Consider the following 17364-nt stretch of genomic DNA (forward strand, 5'->3'; position numbering starts at 1 on the left):
TCAATTGGACGGCTCTTTTATTGAGAGACAAGCTGAGCATTAATTTTTCAATTTGCGACAAAGCAAAGCAGATTCTGGCAGGCAGATACAAGCGAGACGAATTGCAATTTTTCGCTAACGAACTTGTCCATAGACCACCGCGAACTCGTCTTCCTTCGTTTCCTTGAAAGGTTTCTCTGAAAACGATAGAGATCTTGTTCATTTATTTCACGCCTTGCGCACTTAAATTCTTTACACAGAAAATTAGAATCTCAATCTTGCCTGTATTACACTTTAAATTTATATTTAGAATCTCAATTTTATCTTTTTTCAGTCTGAATTATTTCGATCAATAAAGAAAATTGGTAAAATTCTCGATCCACAAAATTTCGATTAATAAAGAAAACTGGTTAATTTTTTTTATTAAAATATTAAAATATATGATATTTTCAAATTTAAAATACTGTGAGATGTTATAAGGAAAACCTTTGTAGATATTGTGACATTATTAATAGAGACTGCATGACACTATCTAAAAAAAGGATATATAATCATGTCACATATATACGACAAATATAAATTTTATTTTTTCTCCAGAAAAAATTAGAAATTTTTAAAATATTATAATTAAATTATTAATATACAGTAGAAGCTCGGACTTACGTGAGCGCTGCATTTAAATAACTTTGCTCCCCCTAAGATTATTAACGTCTTCTCCGAAGAGCGTCTTCGCGATTTTAGCATTACACACGTAGTTCTCCTGTCTTTTCCGGATTCGAGATGGCAACCAGTTTGCCGGGCGCTCGATGGTTAACAACATCGTCTTTTTTCATCGAAGCATATGCTGAGTCTATATTAGGAAACTTGCAGTCACGTGTAAGAAGAGATAGCGCGTAGGCGCATGAAGCAGCGAAAAATCGGAAATTTGACACGATCTCCCTATTTTAATTGTAATGTCATTGAAACAATATAATTGCTCGATATAATTGTTTTCTTCTGAAATGACGTCCGACTATAAAATTTTTCGTTGTATTTGACAATATAATTATTAATTTTTTAAAAATAGATACACAAATAGAAATGGATACAAACAAATTATTTTGAATAAAAAATGCAGATGAGATAAATCGTAAAAATGTATCGTCAGAAAATGTTTATCTAAAATAATATTAAGAAACTTGCGACATCGGACATATTCGTTATAGAGGATTAAGAAGGCTTAAAACGGTTTTACAAATCTGCTCGCGACAAATGTCATCTCTTTATGCGTATATCTTTTTAAATGCAATATATGCATAACGTAAGTTACCTTTCTGCATTCTCTTCCTTTCTCTCTCTCTCTCTCTTTCTCTTTTCCTCTGCAATGGTTTCTCTCTATATTTTCACACTGAAAATAAACGTATTGAATTCGAATAAATATTTATTTCAATACTGCCCAATAAATCATTTATTTAAAACTAATAATATTGATTTGATGTAAAACATATTTATTTGATATAAAAAAATTCTTTTCAAACAAGATAAATATTTATTTGTTTCAAACATAAATAATAATTTATTAAGCAGTATATATTGAAGCAAATATTTATTAATTTAATAACTTGTTTTAGTGCATAAACGCGAACAGGTTACGAGCAGGAGATGTCTCACCCATTTCCTGACAGAAAACCCTTGTCTCGATGGAACGGCAGGATATCTGCTTTCGTCGTATGCGATTATTAAATTTTTGCACTGCACGTTCTAACGCACATCCGTTCCTTCTCAGGCCTCTTCTCGTGCTTGCCAAAATTCCTCTTTTTTTCGGTATGCATCGCGTCGTGCCCATATTAGGAAACCTGTAGCCATTGTATCCGGCTCGCCCAAACGACGAACAACGATGACGACGAAGACAACGACGATTGCTTCTCTCCTGCTCTTTCCTCTCTTCCGCCGTTTTTCATCTTTTCCCTATTGATGACATTTATTGCAAAAAGTCCGCAAAACGATCTTGATTGTACGAATTTGTTCCGACTTTATTTTTCGAGTTTACAATTTGAAAATTGTAGATCTTTAAAAATAATCTCGAAAAATAAATTTACATAGCCTGTAATATTGAATTTTTAACTGTCGATCTCGTGCGACATATTAATGCGTATGCATACCTGCAAATGTGTGTATATGCTCGTGTGCATTGCACAGATACATACGACCGATGATAAAAAGCTTTCAAGGTGAGCCGGGCCACGATATATGAATGACCGTATGCATGAATGGGTGGCTGTACGCACTCTGGAGAGACCAAACCGGTGGGGTATCCGACTAGTGCGTACATACAAGGTGTCTCACAATTGCTTACAAGCTGTGTGCATTCTAAAAATGTTGTTGAAATGTTGCAGCGATTGTTCGAGCAAAATATACGCAAAAGTTCAATCATCGTTAACTATACTTTTGTAAAATCCCTTTACTTTGCTTAATCTTCTTAATATATTCGCTACTTGTAAGAATTTGATCTTGAAGAAGAAATTGATCCGAGAAATTATAGTTTATAGTAACACTAAAGAATTGAAATTAGCCTCTCATTCAGAAATCAGTGGAAAAAAAAATAAAAGGAGATGGGAGACTAAAAAGGATTAAATAATTCGCACAATATTTTTAGTGTTAAAATTATGATGGACAATTATGCGACACCCTGTGTGTAGACCCGTTGAATGTGTGGTCCACGTCTCTCTCTCTCCGCACGTAGCAAACTCGCAGACGTGATTCGCGATCGCAAACATCCCATTGCTAGTGTCGCATCAATGAAGCCGATAGATTGTACTTCGAAGAGTTTAATTAATATTCCTCGTAAGCGGCTTCTTAAAAAAAAACTGCAAATTTGGCAAAGAATCGTGAATACAAAATATTTACGAGCATGCAACTCGTTAACGGATACTGTATCTCTGAGATCGCTCATAAATTCATCTTACACATGCTGAATATTATTTTGATGACACAATTAATGCACTCTTCAGAGTTGCATGACTTACGATCTACACAATTTACAGCATTGATTAGAAAAGGAAAAGATTATTTTGATGAGATGGGAAGAGAGATGAATCAAGTCGATCGCATCAATGAAAAAGTATTGTAATCAAACAAATGTTACTTTATGCAAATATACAAGTCTTTCTTTCCAAATACAAAAAGTTCGGAATTAAATCATATAAATAACATACATTAACCCACATAAATATTACATGGGCGCGAAAATTTTTATCTCTCTAAATCAATAAATTTTGTATATGCAATTCGAACGAAAAACTGTCCCAGACTATTTTCGCCGAAATACACTTAACAATACTTTTTAATAGTGCCATCAAAGACACGCGAGGGATTATTAATAAATTCACTGAACATTATATCGATAACAATTCGTTTCATTATTACAGACTATAAGGCTTTATCTCGTTACAGTGAGCATAAGTATAAAATAATTTTACATTTTTTTCGCCGTACGAAAAAAAGGCAATAGCACGATGTAGGACGGTTCTCTCAATTCGCAATTATTCTGTTCAACGTAACATACGCATGACGAGAGATTCGGTTCGACAAAAGATTCGTTCGCATTTTAGACCCAAAAATTGAATATTTGTAAGCGATTAAAAGATTGATGAAAACTTTTAAAAAATTTAAACTTTAAATGTCATAAACACGCAAAAATAATTGCTTATATTTATTCGGAATAATTCATAGAATTCGTAAAATTTTTACGACTAATATAAAATTTATTTTTTTTTACATTAATAACAGTTAGAAACGAAACTCATTCAGTCTCAAATTCCTTCAAATAGATCCAATACATGTGCAATAATAATACTTATAATAGGACATCCTCGAATGAACGTCAGATGACATCTAGAGGATAGAAAAAAATTCCAGAATCTCGTAAAATATTCTTATCATCTTTTCGTTGCATTTTAATATACAAATACTTTGCGCTTTTATATCGTTAACAATTGCTGAAATATTTGTTCCAAATCGTGAAATGGATCGACGAAACGAATCAACTGTAATGTCGAGTCAAAATTGTCTCGATGCTGTCATGTAAGCTCGCGCTTCCTTTTTATACCGGTAGTATTAACGCTGCATTAATGTTGCATAACGTTGCTACATGTATATAAATATCCGTCCGATGTAAAAACGAGAAAACATGTTCACAATTTTATAACAAGAGCATATAAATAAGACTAGATTTATCATTAGACGATTCGCTTAGAAAAATATGACGTGGCGACGGTATCATTGCAAGTCTCATTTTCATTCGATACCATCCCAAATGCATCGCAGTCCGATATTAGTCTAAAACACGAATTATCTTCGCGTATTTCCGGTTCCAAGATATGGCGAGCACAAAACTTCACTCTTTGGTTAATCCGTTCTCTATCGCGGATATATGCGGATATACATTTTAGACTGGAATAGATATATATAATATATATAAGTAATCCAATCTCTCTCATCTTTGGCACAAAGCTGTGATCCAATTTGCCCTATCTTCGTGACGCGCATCATGACACGATACTCTATTGTGATCAAATTTATTTTCGTCATAAATAACATGCAACATCTTCGCTTTCTAGTGCACGCGTATAATCGAATATTTTTTATCATTTGGAAATTTTAAATAATAACATATATAACGATTAAATGTGTATAGTTAACTTTCCAATCGTTTCAAATTCAAATTCGAAAAAATATTGATTATAAAGATTTTTCATTACATAATTTCCATCTTTTCCAATATTTCAAAAGAGGCAATATATATTACAAAATTATTTATAAGTTCATCTCTGTAAGAGATATTTCAGTAATAATTGATCATGTTTGTTTTCAGAAATCTGGATTTAAAAGATAATTAAGAAGAAAATCTTTAATTTTACGTTTATATATAGCTTGAAAAAAATGTTCCACAAAAAAAAGAAACAAAAGCACACTGAAAGAATATAAAATAAATAAATATTTATTTCAATACTGCCTAATAAATCATTTATTTGAAACAAATAAATATCGATCTGTTTTGAAAAGGATTTTTTTATATGAAATAAATATTTTTCACATCAAATCAATATTATTAGTTTGAAATAAAAATGATTGATCATATTTCTTTGTCAGTGGCATAGAAAAGACTCAATGATAGAGAAGAAGTAACATCGTACCATGTCATGACTTCCGTTGATCGACGCGTCGCGAATGTCACGATGTCTCACGTGAGGGGCAGAGTCTGATGATCCTCCACGAAGCTGCTCGGCACATCCAGCAGATTGCCGCGAGGAAGCGGAGAGTGAAGAAGAGCGGCCTCCCCATCGACGTCAAGCTCGGTCGCATCACCGTTTATGGGGGCACCGGCGCCGCCGTTATTTCCGCTCAGTTCGCGCACATTTCCGGGCAAATAGTCTTTCCAGCTTCTGAACAGATATCTGGTGAACTTCCTGAGCTGCCGGAATTTGCAGTACGTGGCGCCCTCCGCGGATTCCAACTGCTGCGTCTGAATGAGGAAGCCCTTCTCCTTAAAGGTCTGCTCCAGCTTCTCGCGCTGCAGAGACTTCCTGGTCTTCCTCTTCCGCCGTCCGTCGTCCTGGCTGGCTGAGCTTCTCTGACACGTTATGGGGGATTGGATCCTCTCGCCGGCGGCGCTGAGGAAGGCTCCGGCGGCGGAGGTCGCTCCGGACTGACCCGCCGGTTGCTGAAGAGCCTCTCTGGGAAAAAACTCGTAGCCGCGCATACTCTTATCGCCGGTGCCGCTGTAATAGCGGAAATTACCGCCCGAGTCCACCGAGAGACTCTTCTTCTCCTGCAGGCTGGGCTTGGCGCCGCCGGTGAATTTGAACTTGCATATACTCACTTCCGTCGCCGGATTATTGTTGTTCTCGGCCGGGATCGGTGGTATAAATATGGCGGAGCGCTTCCGCTTAGTCGGCTGACTCTGCGGTTGACTTAGAGGAGCGTTCCTCTTCGGTCTGGGCGACGGCGGAGCGGCGATCGACGTCGACGTCGGCGTCGTCGTCGTCGTCGTCGTTGTCTGAGAAGCAGATATACTTGACGCCGATACTTGAGGTACGCTCTTCGTCTCCATCATCGAATATATCGACTTGGGCACGATTTTCTGCTCCCTCGGCGGCTGATCCGTCGTCGGCCGCGGCGAGCCCTTGTCACCTTGGGCGACCTTCTGATAATACAACAATTGGGACTGCAAGGCCATCGGGTGGATGAAGACGCCAGTATTCGGCCAATACACGAAGCCAGAGTTGTGGCCGATCGTCGGATCGATCACGTTATTATTATGATTAACGAGACTGTTGTTGGAACGATGAACCATCGAGTCCGAGTAATTGACCGGTTCCGATAGAAAAGAGCTTCCAAGACACTCCACCTCTTCGCCATCGCTGGACGTCTCGCTCTTCATCTGGCCGGATTCGTAGACGTTTCCATGCTTCCGCAATAAGCGAATCTTCAGCTGATTGAGATCTCGGATGCAGAGATTCAAAGGCTCGTCCTGCTCCCGTGTATTCTCGGACAGCGTGACGAAGCTTCGTCGAGTCTCCTGCGTCAGCCGTTTCTCCAACAGACTGCTGATTCTGTTCTGCACGTCCGTTCTCTGAAAGGGCACGTGAGGCGACACTCGGTCCTGAGAATCCTGTTTCTCTCGGGGCGACAGTCTTCTCTCCTCGTGGCCGGGCGTACCCGGCAGTATGGTACCGTAATTCTTGTAAATCAAATGGCAGATGTCGGCCTTCTTCGGCTTTCGGCCGCGTCTAGGCTTGCTATTGTCGAGGGTGATCTCGCCCATGTAGGGAAGATCGGAATACTTCATCGGCGGCCTGCTGGACGTCTGCGACTGCGTTTGCTGGGCGTGATTATGGGAATACGGCGCGTTGGAGTAGACCTGCGAGGACGTGGATGTGATGACGGATCTCCTGGTGTTGGTCACTTGATTGTCGCGGCCAGGAGTCGGACAGAGCTCCTGCTGCATCGCCGCGATCCGCTGCAGCCAGCCGTGGGTGTCCGCGATGGGACTCGGGGTGGACGTCGAACTCGTCGGCGCCGGGCTGGGTGCCGCCGGTTCGAGGACGCTTCGCGGCGGCGACGAGTTCAGATTCTCCTGGGCCAGCGACGCCTCATAATGGTCCAAGTATTCCGGCGGGAGCGCCTGATGATGGAACTTGAGCTTCCATCGCGATTTTCTGCGACCACGGCTATAACATTTAGATGTACATGATTTTTTAGTTTAATATATTCTCACATCCACGACGTAGATCGTCACGTGTATTCTCGAGAAATTGTTCCATTAATATATAAGATTTTTTATTTTCTATTTCAATCAAACTGACTATATGATTTTGTTAAATTGTACACTACGTTACGACCATCGGTTTTGGTCCTTTTCAGACATGAGTGAGCGCTTTTCAAAGTCGGTCTATTAAATATTTTATAATGTAAATTCTATAATATACTTAACATTTATAATGTGCTCATAAATATTAACCATAAAGATCTGAACGTTATGTAAAAGAAATCAAAGCTTACAAGACTGGTTAAAATAAAAAATAAAAAACTCTAGAAAATGATGTATTAAAGTCGGAAATATATTTTTGAAAGTTGCTTTGAATAATTATCCCACCAAGCAATATTATATATGTTTAATATTATCCAGAAAGAATCCGTATTTAAACCTGCGCTCTCACAGCAGTTGTAATATATCTTTTCTTCATTAACACCGATGACTGCATTCCGGACCACACCTTAGTGCAGTGCTAGGTGCTTTATACTTCGCGATACGCCACCTTATGCGCAGAGAATGCATTTCGCGCTTCCTCTGCTCTTGCTCGGGCCGTTTAATGAAATTCAATAATAACGGTGATCTCTCTCGCCGGCGCGTCTCGTTGACGTATATCCGCGAATCCTTTTTTTCGCTCGTTCGCGCGCGTCTCTTTAGAAGAGACTTGCCCGAACCAGTTTCCTGGCGCCTGTCTTTCTTGCGAACGACGCCAGCGATGATCGTTTAAAGCACTTTCCTGGCCACGAGCGGCCGGTTCTACGTTAAAGACGTCGTTAGTGACATGGCGAAGGAAAGATACGAGATAGCCGGAGCTGAGGATCGCGCTACGTGACAATGTAAGCCGTCGCGAAACACGTTTCTCAAATGCAATATAAAATTTGTTCAAAAGGGCGAAAATACTTCAATCGTTGTCTACATATGAACGTGAATATCATTAATTTGATATATTAATCTTGGTGGTTGCAAGAAAGTTTTGTATCATTTTATCTCAAACGCAATTATCCTATTTCTAACCACTTCTGTTTATTAAAATATATTATGCGCAAAAAAAAGAAGTTAAGAAAGATTAATATTATAAATCACCTGGATCGTCCTCGGTTATTAGCATCTGAAACTAACATTAAATTCTCCTCCAATCCTTGAATTTGATGATGACCGACTTGCTGTCCGTGCTTGTTGTCCACCGAACCCGCGACGTTGATCGCATCCACTTGCGGACTATCGAAATCACAAGAGATTTTTCTCAATTAAATTCTCAATTTAAACTAAATCATTGTTATTATAAAATTGCTATAATTTTTCCGCGAAAAAAGGCGTAATAAAACGTCAACATTATAATATATATATACGACTGAAAAACGAATAAATATTCCTTGCATTATTCAATATATGATTTGTCATCTGGAGAGTTAAAAAATAGAATTGATGCGTCATGCTAGACTTTCAAAGAGAGATTTACAACTCACCTCAACGTGCTCGTGTCGCGACTTCGCTCTTCCTCCTCCTGGGGCTCTTGCTTGACGGCCATGTGGATCACGGGCGGTAACGGACAGCGTAAATGCGACGAGTGATGCAAATGATGCTGCAGACCAGCGCCGTCGATGAGACTGCTGTCTATGCCAATAGACTGTGCACGCGGCACGACTTCCTCAGTCTGCATAGTGCCCCCTGAAAATTCAAATATGCGGACCGCTGTCAGAGTTTATCCCATTTCGCATCACTCGGCAATACTCTTTTAGATGTAAAACGAGAAAGTCCCACGCGCGAAAATATTATTTTCTCGTGTATGGCTTATTAGCGAACGGTTTACGAAACTTTCCGGTTTTGAGTATATACTCGATTTCAAAAGCTTGTCTCTAATGTTGGAATTTTTAAGTCCTGCATCTCGCATATACATACATATGCAAATATTATATTAATATTTCGAAAATTATCATCGAAAATTATCATTATAGATTGACACAAGTTTTAAAAGCGACGTTTCCAAATCGAGTTCTCAACTTCATTAATTATTAATGAAGTCGTAACACATTCGGCTTTTTTTTTTAATTTTGACAGAACGAAAAAAAAAGAAAGAAAAACGAGATCGGAAGTGACCGCCGTGCGAACAGCTTCCACTTTCTTATTTCGGCATGCGAGAACCACGTGAAAGGTTGTGCGTAGGCCGGCGTCCAAGCCGGAGATCGTTGCCGGTGTGTTGCGAATTGCGGAATATTCATATATAACCATACTGTATTAATGAGCGTTGGATTAATGCCGCGTGCGGCGCGCGGCGAATTGCGTGTTGCATAGATTTGACGGGCGTGAGAAATGACGTAGAGACTAAACAAATGCTTCGCGTAGAAATGGATAAATCGATAAAGCCGCATATGATATAGCCGTCGTTGCACCATCGAGAGCGAATCGCGTGGGCGAACCGCGTGTTCGTTCAAGGCTTCGAAATCGCACAATAGCAAACCGCGAACGTTTACGAAGCGAGAGAGATTCGCTTTAGAACACCTCGTGTGAAGCGGCTCGTCTCATTCGACAGACACCTGTTGCACCTCGTTGAATAATTCATCAATTCGAATTTTGAAATTCGCTGTATCGTCGCTGTAATATATAATTTATACGATCGTAATTATAATTCGAAATAATTATCACATAGTATCATTCGCACAGTAGATTTTCAAGATGTACGGCTACTTAAGATAGCCGCATTATTTGATTTAGATATAAAAAAAATTGCACAGTACACATATAAGAGAAATTTCAAATGTTAAACCAAAAATTATATTTTTATAGGTACATCACAATCTGTCACTAAATAATATATATATATATATATATATATATATATATATATATTATTTAAATCTAATATATAAAATTTTATATATAACTTATATAACTTTAATAATAACAATGTGAAAATTCATGGGTCAACGAAGCAAAGATATCAAAGCCGTATCGATGTCGGAAAACTATGCGCATGAAACAAACTAAAAGAAGGAAATGCGGAGAAGACGAAGAAATGTATTATACATACTGCGACTTCGCAGCACATCGTCGGATAAAAATATGCCCGTGCATAAATAGAACACATACCGGACACACACTCCGGTACGGTACACTCAACACCCGCAATTTCTGAGCCATACTTGGTCTTAATTGATCAAGTTTCATGTCTTGTGATAAGTCGGTTTGTCACTGATTCAGTTTGCAATTTATTTTAAAATAAATACAGAACGAACTTGCATATTTGCATAAAAATAAATGTGTTAATTCATTTGCATATATTTTAAATAATGCTGCGAAAGTAACTTTTAAAAAATACATTTTCAAGAAATATTAAGTACTGTTTTAAAAATTTTAAGATTCTCAAATTGTATGTTTAAAATTTCTAAGAGAAAAAAAAAGAGATTCTTCCTCTAAAGATGTATGTATGTAAATTATAAAGACTTTATAGTGCGTTTAAATTGCAAAATTATAAGAATATGAAGAAACCCCTGAAATGATCTAATTTTTAATGGTTTTCAAAACACAAAAAGTTCCGCATAAACGAGCGCCAAAAGGAAAGACTAGCGGAAGATATTAATATCGATATGTGAGGGAGGTGGCTCGTTTTCATTGAAGACCAGTTATAGAATGATGCAGGCGAACGCGTAACTACAATTTATTTTTTGGTTATTTTTAGCGGTTGGCGTACAGCCACTATTTTCGGTTCTCTCAAATTTCTCACTCCATATTTAGGATTATGGCTGATGGTATCATGCCGCACTTTTGCTTTTGATTGCTGAAGCGCATTTGTTGTGCACGTTTGTATATAATCACATAGAAACTTCGAATATATTATCTAGAATTAATTAATTTAAAATGTCAACCAAAAAGGCAACGTTCTTTTCAGAAAAAGATTGTAGACGCAAGTCATTTATAAAACATATTTCCGTCATATTTTCCCCATTTACAATATTCATGATAAAGATACGAAAGATTTCGAAATAGCCTCTCAATAAAAATTATTATTATTATTTTTCTCATCTTCCCGGTAATATTGCGTCAAAGTAGTATTCACACAGGTATAACAAGTGGACGAATTAGAACGCATATTTGTTTCGCGGGAAAGCATGTGCTCTCGCGTTCTATTGGCAGAGGCGCAACTAGGTTAAAAACGGAAAGTCAGTCGCGATACTCGAGAATGTGTCAAGGTGATGTAATGATTAAAGAAAAAATTTTTTTGGACAATATTTTTTTACACTGAAATATAAATATGCCAAAATATATTCTCGATCTCATTATTTACCATTAATAAATCTTATTAATTCGCTCATACATAAACGCGTCGCATAAATCGAGTTGCTTACGCATTACATGTGCATCGAGTGGACCATGATCCACTAGCCTGATTATGATTTGCCGTTATTATAGATCCGTAATTACATATAAACATCCACGCGACAGTGTAGTGTCCCACGTGGACAGCAGCTGATCTATCGTAAAACTATTCGTAAAAGATTTGTCGATCGGAGCAATCTATTATTATTTGTATCTTTTCAGGAGAGATCATCAAATTTTCGATAACTCGCGAACAAGCGCAAAGATGATTTTAATTAATCGAAATTAGCACGTCTTTGAAAGCTTTATTACTATTAGAGAAGCTGTCACCCAAGAAAAAATTGCATGATTGTACCTAAAGTGATATATATGATATTGTTATTGAAAATTCGAGGTCGATCACTGATCGATTACCTGTGACGGGAAAGGTGCTTTCCGGCAACATGAACGTTTTCTCAGCGAGTCTTCTTTCCTGAGAGAATGAGAGAAAAGCACGCGTCTTCTACTTCAAACTTCGATTTTCGCGCACGAACGATTCACCATCGAACCGGATGATACGACGATCATCGTCGAGCACAATCACAAGACCTCGATCAATTACTTTCGCTCAATCGACTCGTTCAATGATTCGCAATCGCCCACGCGATCGATTCTTCCCTCGCGTGGTCTCTTGGCAAACAGTATCGAGAGATACGTTCAATTGAAATCGAAGATAGAAAAAGAAGGAGAGAAGAGAAGGACGAGAAATGCCGAGCACGTGGATGAACTCTCTTCCTCCCAGATGAAAAGAGGAACTCGAGGGAACTTTGCGAGGAAAATGAGAAGGCGGCGGGTAAATAAAAAAAAAAAAGAAACGAGAGGCAGAGGGAGAGAGAGAGAGAGAGAGAGAGAGAGAGAGAGAGAGAAAGAGAGAAAATGGGGCTGATAGAACGAAGTGAAGCGTTTTGAGGCACTTTTGGCACTGTTACGAGCGAGAGTAAAGTGGACAAGAGCGACAACTCCACCGAGAGCGACGTCTATACCTCCGTCGAGGGAACCGGGGGGAAAACGTCGACGACGATGACGATGACGACGACGACGACGACGACGACGAAGACGACGAAGACGACGACGACAACGACCAGGCCTCCACAAGAGGAGCAAGTGGAGGCGCGGGCGTGTATATTCTCGATTTGGGCGGATGGAAATCTGAGATTGCTCCATATTGGGCTGTGAGTCGCGGCTACGGAGGTGCTCTGTAATAGCAGAGCTCGACTTCTTCCCTCTCTTTTTCGACTCTCTCACTCTCTATCTTTCTCTCTTCTTCTGTATGCTGTACACTTCTTCTTCTCCTCTCTCTTGTATTTCTCCTCGCTTCGACGAGCGCGCATATGTTTGTACGTGCATATGTGTGTCTCTCTATCTTTTTCATTCCATTTTCCTCTCTTTCTCTCTTTCTCTCTCCTTTCCCTCTCTCGATCTACCACGGCACTCTGTATATGATGCGACCAACGAGGGTATATTTAACCCCGCGAACCACCAACGAGGAATCGAGCCGCGCGCGCAAGCCACTTCTCGTACTTGGTCCTCCTCTTCTTCTTCTTCTTCTTCTTCTTCGCCGATGCTCGTTACATCCCGCGACTACTTGCGAAACGAGTTAAACCTCCTTCACTGTTTCGCAGATTTATTTTTCCGTTTGATTAATGGAGCTGAGAAATTATGATATACAAAAGAAGGAGCGATCGCGAACGAATTGTTCAATTTAATTAAAAGCTTTTTATTTTCGGGGCGCATTTCGGCTGGCGGACTTTTTTCCACCGCTCGAGTAAATTAAATTTCATTTAAAGTTACATTTGCTTACGTAATCATAAATTGCAGCGCGCACCTGTCAAACATCTCAAGTCATCGAATCTGAATCTAAAATTCTTCTACGCTATATAATTTGTTTTCTCTCCGCTATAATCTTACTCTCAGGATACTGGATCTAGAAGACACTAAAAACTGTAACCGTATAACGCGTAATACTAAAACGAAACGTTACGCATTCTTCGGAATACGCTGCCCTCTTGATTTCAGAAAAAAATACTGGAATAAACGACTCCATTAACTGACGCGTATCCGAAAGAAATCGTTCCGGAGGAACTTCGCGATTCAATCGAATATCCCGCGTGCGTGTGTGTGTGTGTACCATACTCCGGATAACAGAGCCGTCTACCCGGCAGAGTACATCGACGAGGATATACCAACATCCACGTAACCGGCCGCACACCAGCAGACCGCAATAAGTGCGCTAACGAAGAGACAGCGTAATCCGGCATAACGCGCTATCTCTCGAGTTAATGAGCCTTGAAGGCTGCTCCTTCGTCGGAGAAGGAGGCTTCAGGTTTCCCACAGTGGCGCACCGGATGACGGAGCCGAGTCCATCTCTGCGTAATGTACGCAATTTATCGCGCTCGCGTTATACAAAGTGGCGAACGCGCGTTTCCGTTGGATCATTGCAACATACATATAAATATACATATATACGCGCGTATGCATTTTCATTTAACGCGCGACTCGGGAAAAAAAAATGGATTACAGTCCAACGGGGACTGACGGTGCGCAGCGACCTGGAAAGGTACGAACTGAATTAATGAGATCATTGAAAAAATCGAGGAAAAAGTTACGATACTGAGTTACGGCTCAGGCTTTTTCGAGACTGTTTTTACACCTCTCTCTTCTCTTATCACTTTTTCGCTTTCACATATAAGTGCCGTCAGTGTTGGGTAGTACCTAGATATATGTTGTGTATCTGAGTCTGTAGCTGAGATATATTCGAATTGAAGTATCTATATCTGAATCTAGGTACAAAACATGGTATCTGAATTGCTTTTTTCAGATATATTTTCATCATATTTTTTTGAATAGTCAAATTTTTTAAATTTTGAAAAGATCAAGAGTGCAACTTAGCAACATATTGTCATCAATACTGGTTGAGCGATTATTAAGCATTGGTCAAATTTTAGTACCATGGCGAAATAATTTGAGTGACGATATCTTTGAGGCATTTTTCACGCGTTAGACTAACGAATAAAATCGTAATATAAACACAAATATTAATGAAGATGAAAGAATTATTTAGTACATTTTATGCATATTACCATTAGTATGATAAAATATAATTTAAAAGTATGTGATATGTATCTGAGATACTTTTAAAGTATCTGAGTAATTTATATACATTTTAATTTGTGTATCTGTATCTGTATCTAGATATATTTTTTACCCGTCACTGAATGCCTTAAAAAATTATAATTATTCCGGATTATCTCTTTTCTCGTATTGAAATTAAATGTCATATTTCTTGATTACTTTAAAATAGAACGATGAGGAAGAATCTTTTGAATGGTGAGATAATTTTTATTTAAAAATAAAAAATGCGCGAGAAAAGCTATATATCATAAATGAAAAATGGCACGCTATACTCGTAGTTTTTTTGAAAAATGACAGTTCCGCGCAGTAGAAGGACTTGTGAAAAATATTATTCCAAGAGAAGACTTGTCAAGTATCTCCTTGAAGAATACCTTCCTCCTTTCGTTGTTGCGTTTGATTAACGAACGGTCGGGAGATTATCATTTATTTACAGTGTTATATTGTTCCGAGAATCAAGCTATTGAAAATGTCACATATTATCGTGCCGTAAAAAAAAAAAATAAATAAATAAAAATAAAAAAAACCGACATGGTGTCAGCGAGCACGCGCTGCCCGAGAATTTAAAACGCCATTCTACAAACGTGCCGGATTAAAGCGCGGAGCTGTGCGGAACGCGGAGTTGAAAGTAGTTGTTGACATATCGTAGCCAGGTATTGGAACACGTCGGGCAAGTAGGCGGGTTGGTTTAACCTATACGGGATATAATATGCGCCTCCGCAAGAGATGTGGACGCGTCAGAGACGGCAGTCGCGTAAAATATCAACGCACATCGCGCGTGAGGAAAATATACCAACACAATGGGCGACATGTTCATCGTCGACTTGCCAACTATTTGTTACTTGGAACTTAACATTTGTATATCGCCATTTAATTATCAACAATGCAAATGCCAGCAGTGCGCGTCTTGCGTAAGACGCGGCCTAGATAAAACTCAGACGTATTCCATCGTATTCCTGAACGTATACGAGCGGAAGTACGCTTCGACGACGCTGACGAAACTGCGCGCGTGGGTGACAATTTTGCCGTTGACGATTAGTTACCATAGACATCTCGACGTCGGAGGCAAGCTTCATCGGTTCTCGATAGACCGTAACGAAATGCGAGAGACGTATTCTCGTCTCGGACTCGTCGGTGCAAGCGTGGAGAAAACGCGTTTGTTTATCTCGGGAATAAGTAATGAAGTCAGTTTGAATCCTTGACGCGCTTGATTGCAAAAATATAAACCCTACTCGATTATTACTTCAACGGTAAAATCAACAACGTTCTTGATTGAGAGCGTATATTTATTATCAGGGTTTTAACAAGTTCGAGGAAAGAAGTGTTGTTGGAGCAAGTGATCGCAATTTGATCGAAGACTCCGGGATAAGGAGACGATAATGACTTTCCCAATTTATCCCGAACTTCGTGCACGAGTTCGAAATTCATCTTTGAGTAATCACCGTCGTTAACATCGTTGCTTTTATAGGGTCGTTAATCACTGTCGTTGCCCATAGTAGGCGATAAATAATTACAAAATATGCAGCTCGCTGCTCTCGCGAGAGCATAATGCGAGAGCCCTGACATATGTGAGAGCCCTCGACGGAACATATGTACGTACGTTGCTCAGCTTTCGAAATGTGACGCGAGGTAAATGTGATTCAGCTAAAAACTTAGAACTTAGCGCAGTCTTCGTGGTATATCCGGAGAGGAGAAAACGAGAAAGAGATTTCTCGAGAACGATGATGGGCCACCTTACAGCTAGTCCAATTGGATCGCCCACGCGGTAAAAATCTGAAAGGAATATATGGCTGCCACTAATACCGTTAAATTGCCCGGTGCGCCTTTTACGAATTATTCAATTATACATCTCTCTTAATTTGGCAATGACGCAATTCATAAGCAGCTCCGTAGGCGGTTTCCATTGAAAAATGCATAGCAGTTCAATCCATTCCCAAATATCTTTTGCTCATTAACTGCAGTTCACATTGATTAAAAACAAATGTCAAGTCATTCAATGAAAGTTAGTTATTATATAAATAAGTTTCTACACTTTTAATCAAATGTATCTGTATTAAATACATTATTGATCAATGGCAACATTGAAAAATATTGACATTGGCATAGAAACGTTACCTACATAATGTGCATATAATTTCTAAGAAAAATAATATTTTTTATTTGTTAAAATCAAAATAATATAAAACAGTGTATTATTCATATTAAATATTAATATATCTCTATATATTTAATTACATTGTAATTTTCATAAAATTGCTGTAGAAACACACTTTGTTCAATAATCATAATTTTTAATTGAAAATCTTTAGCTACAAAATGTGCAATATTTTTGATATACATTTATTAATTCTGGAAAGAATAAACTGTCATCGACATTTTCGCTAAATCTCTCATCTCTGAATCGATCGATTAAATCAATAGAAATTAATTAAAAAACAAAGACTATATACCTGGAATGGTTCTGGGACGTGCTGCATAAATTTAAATTGTCTATGACATTCCCAGCAATCGCGTTTCGTAATAATGCAACACGCGTGATCACAAATGAGCAAAAGAAATTCTTTCTCAGCGAGTTAGAGATGCTACGCAACTGCATGCATTTATATAAT

At 38.7% G+C, this 17364-nt stretch overlaps 1 protein-coding gene across 3 annotated transcripts; it reads right to left on the bottom strand.

Moving 5' to 3' along the window:
* LOC114932734 (uncharacterized) lies at positions 1-12684 on the bottom strand. Of its 3 annotated transcripts, XR_014924690.1 has the most exons (7): positions 12002-12684; positions 8740-8941; positions 8357-8491; positions 5154-7190; positions 1289-1366; positions 643-829; positions 1-176 (listed from the first exon to the last, which is right to left on the bottom strand). XR_014924690.1 is itself a non-coding variant. In XM_085482806.1 (5 exons), exons 1-4 carry the CDS (start codon positions 12030-12032, stop codon positions 5201-5203), a joined length of 2358 nt encoding a protein of 785 aa, XP_085338932.1. In that variant the 5' UTR covers positions 12033-12684; the 3' UTR covers positions 1886-1926; positions 5154-5200. The 3 variants fall into 3 exon arrangements, 2 of the variants coding, with proteins under 2 accessions (XP_085338932.1, XP_029160910.2); XM_085482806.1 differs by lacking the exons at positions 1-176; positions 643-829; positions 1289-1366 and adding an exon at positions 1886-1926; XM_029305077.2 differs by lacking the exons at positions 1-176; positions 643-829; positions 1289-1366 and having other exon boundaries at positions 2571-7190.
* Positions 12685-17364: the final 4680 nt, after the last annotated feature.

The sequence above is a fragment of the Nylanderia fulva genome, unplaced genomic scaffold (assembly GCF_048542155.1).
Source record: "Nylanderia fulva isolate GAGA-0341 unplaced genomic scaffold, ASM4854215v1 Scaffold22, whole genome shotgun sequence".
Lineage (NCBI taxonomy): Eukaryota > Metazoa > Arthropoda > Insecta > Hymenoptera > Formicidae > Nylanderia > Nylanderia fulva.

Bases quoted from the DNA above. Each gene is read 5' to 3' on its own strand.
- LOC114932734 (XM_085482806.1), bottom strand. From the start codon at position 12,032: ATGTTGCCGGAAAGCACCTTTCCCGTCACAG. The intron at 8,492-8,739 runs GTGAGTTGTAAA...TGATTTCGATAG, and splicing joins CGCGACACGAGCACGTTGAG to TCCGCAAGTGGATGCGATCA. The intron at 7,191-8,356 runs GTGATTTATAAT...TAAATGTTATAG, and splicing joins AATAACCGAGGACGATCCAG to CCGTGGTCGCAGAAAATCGC.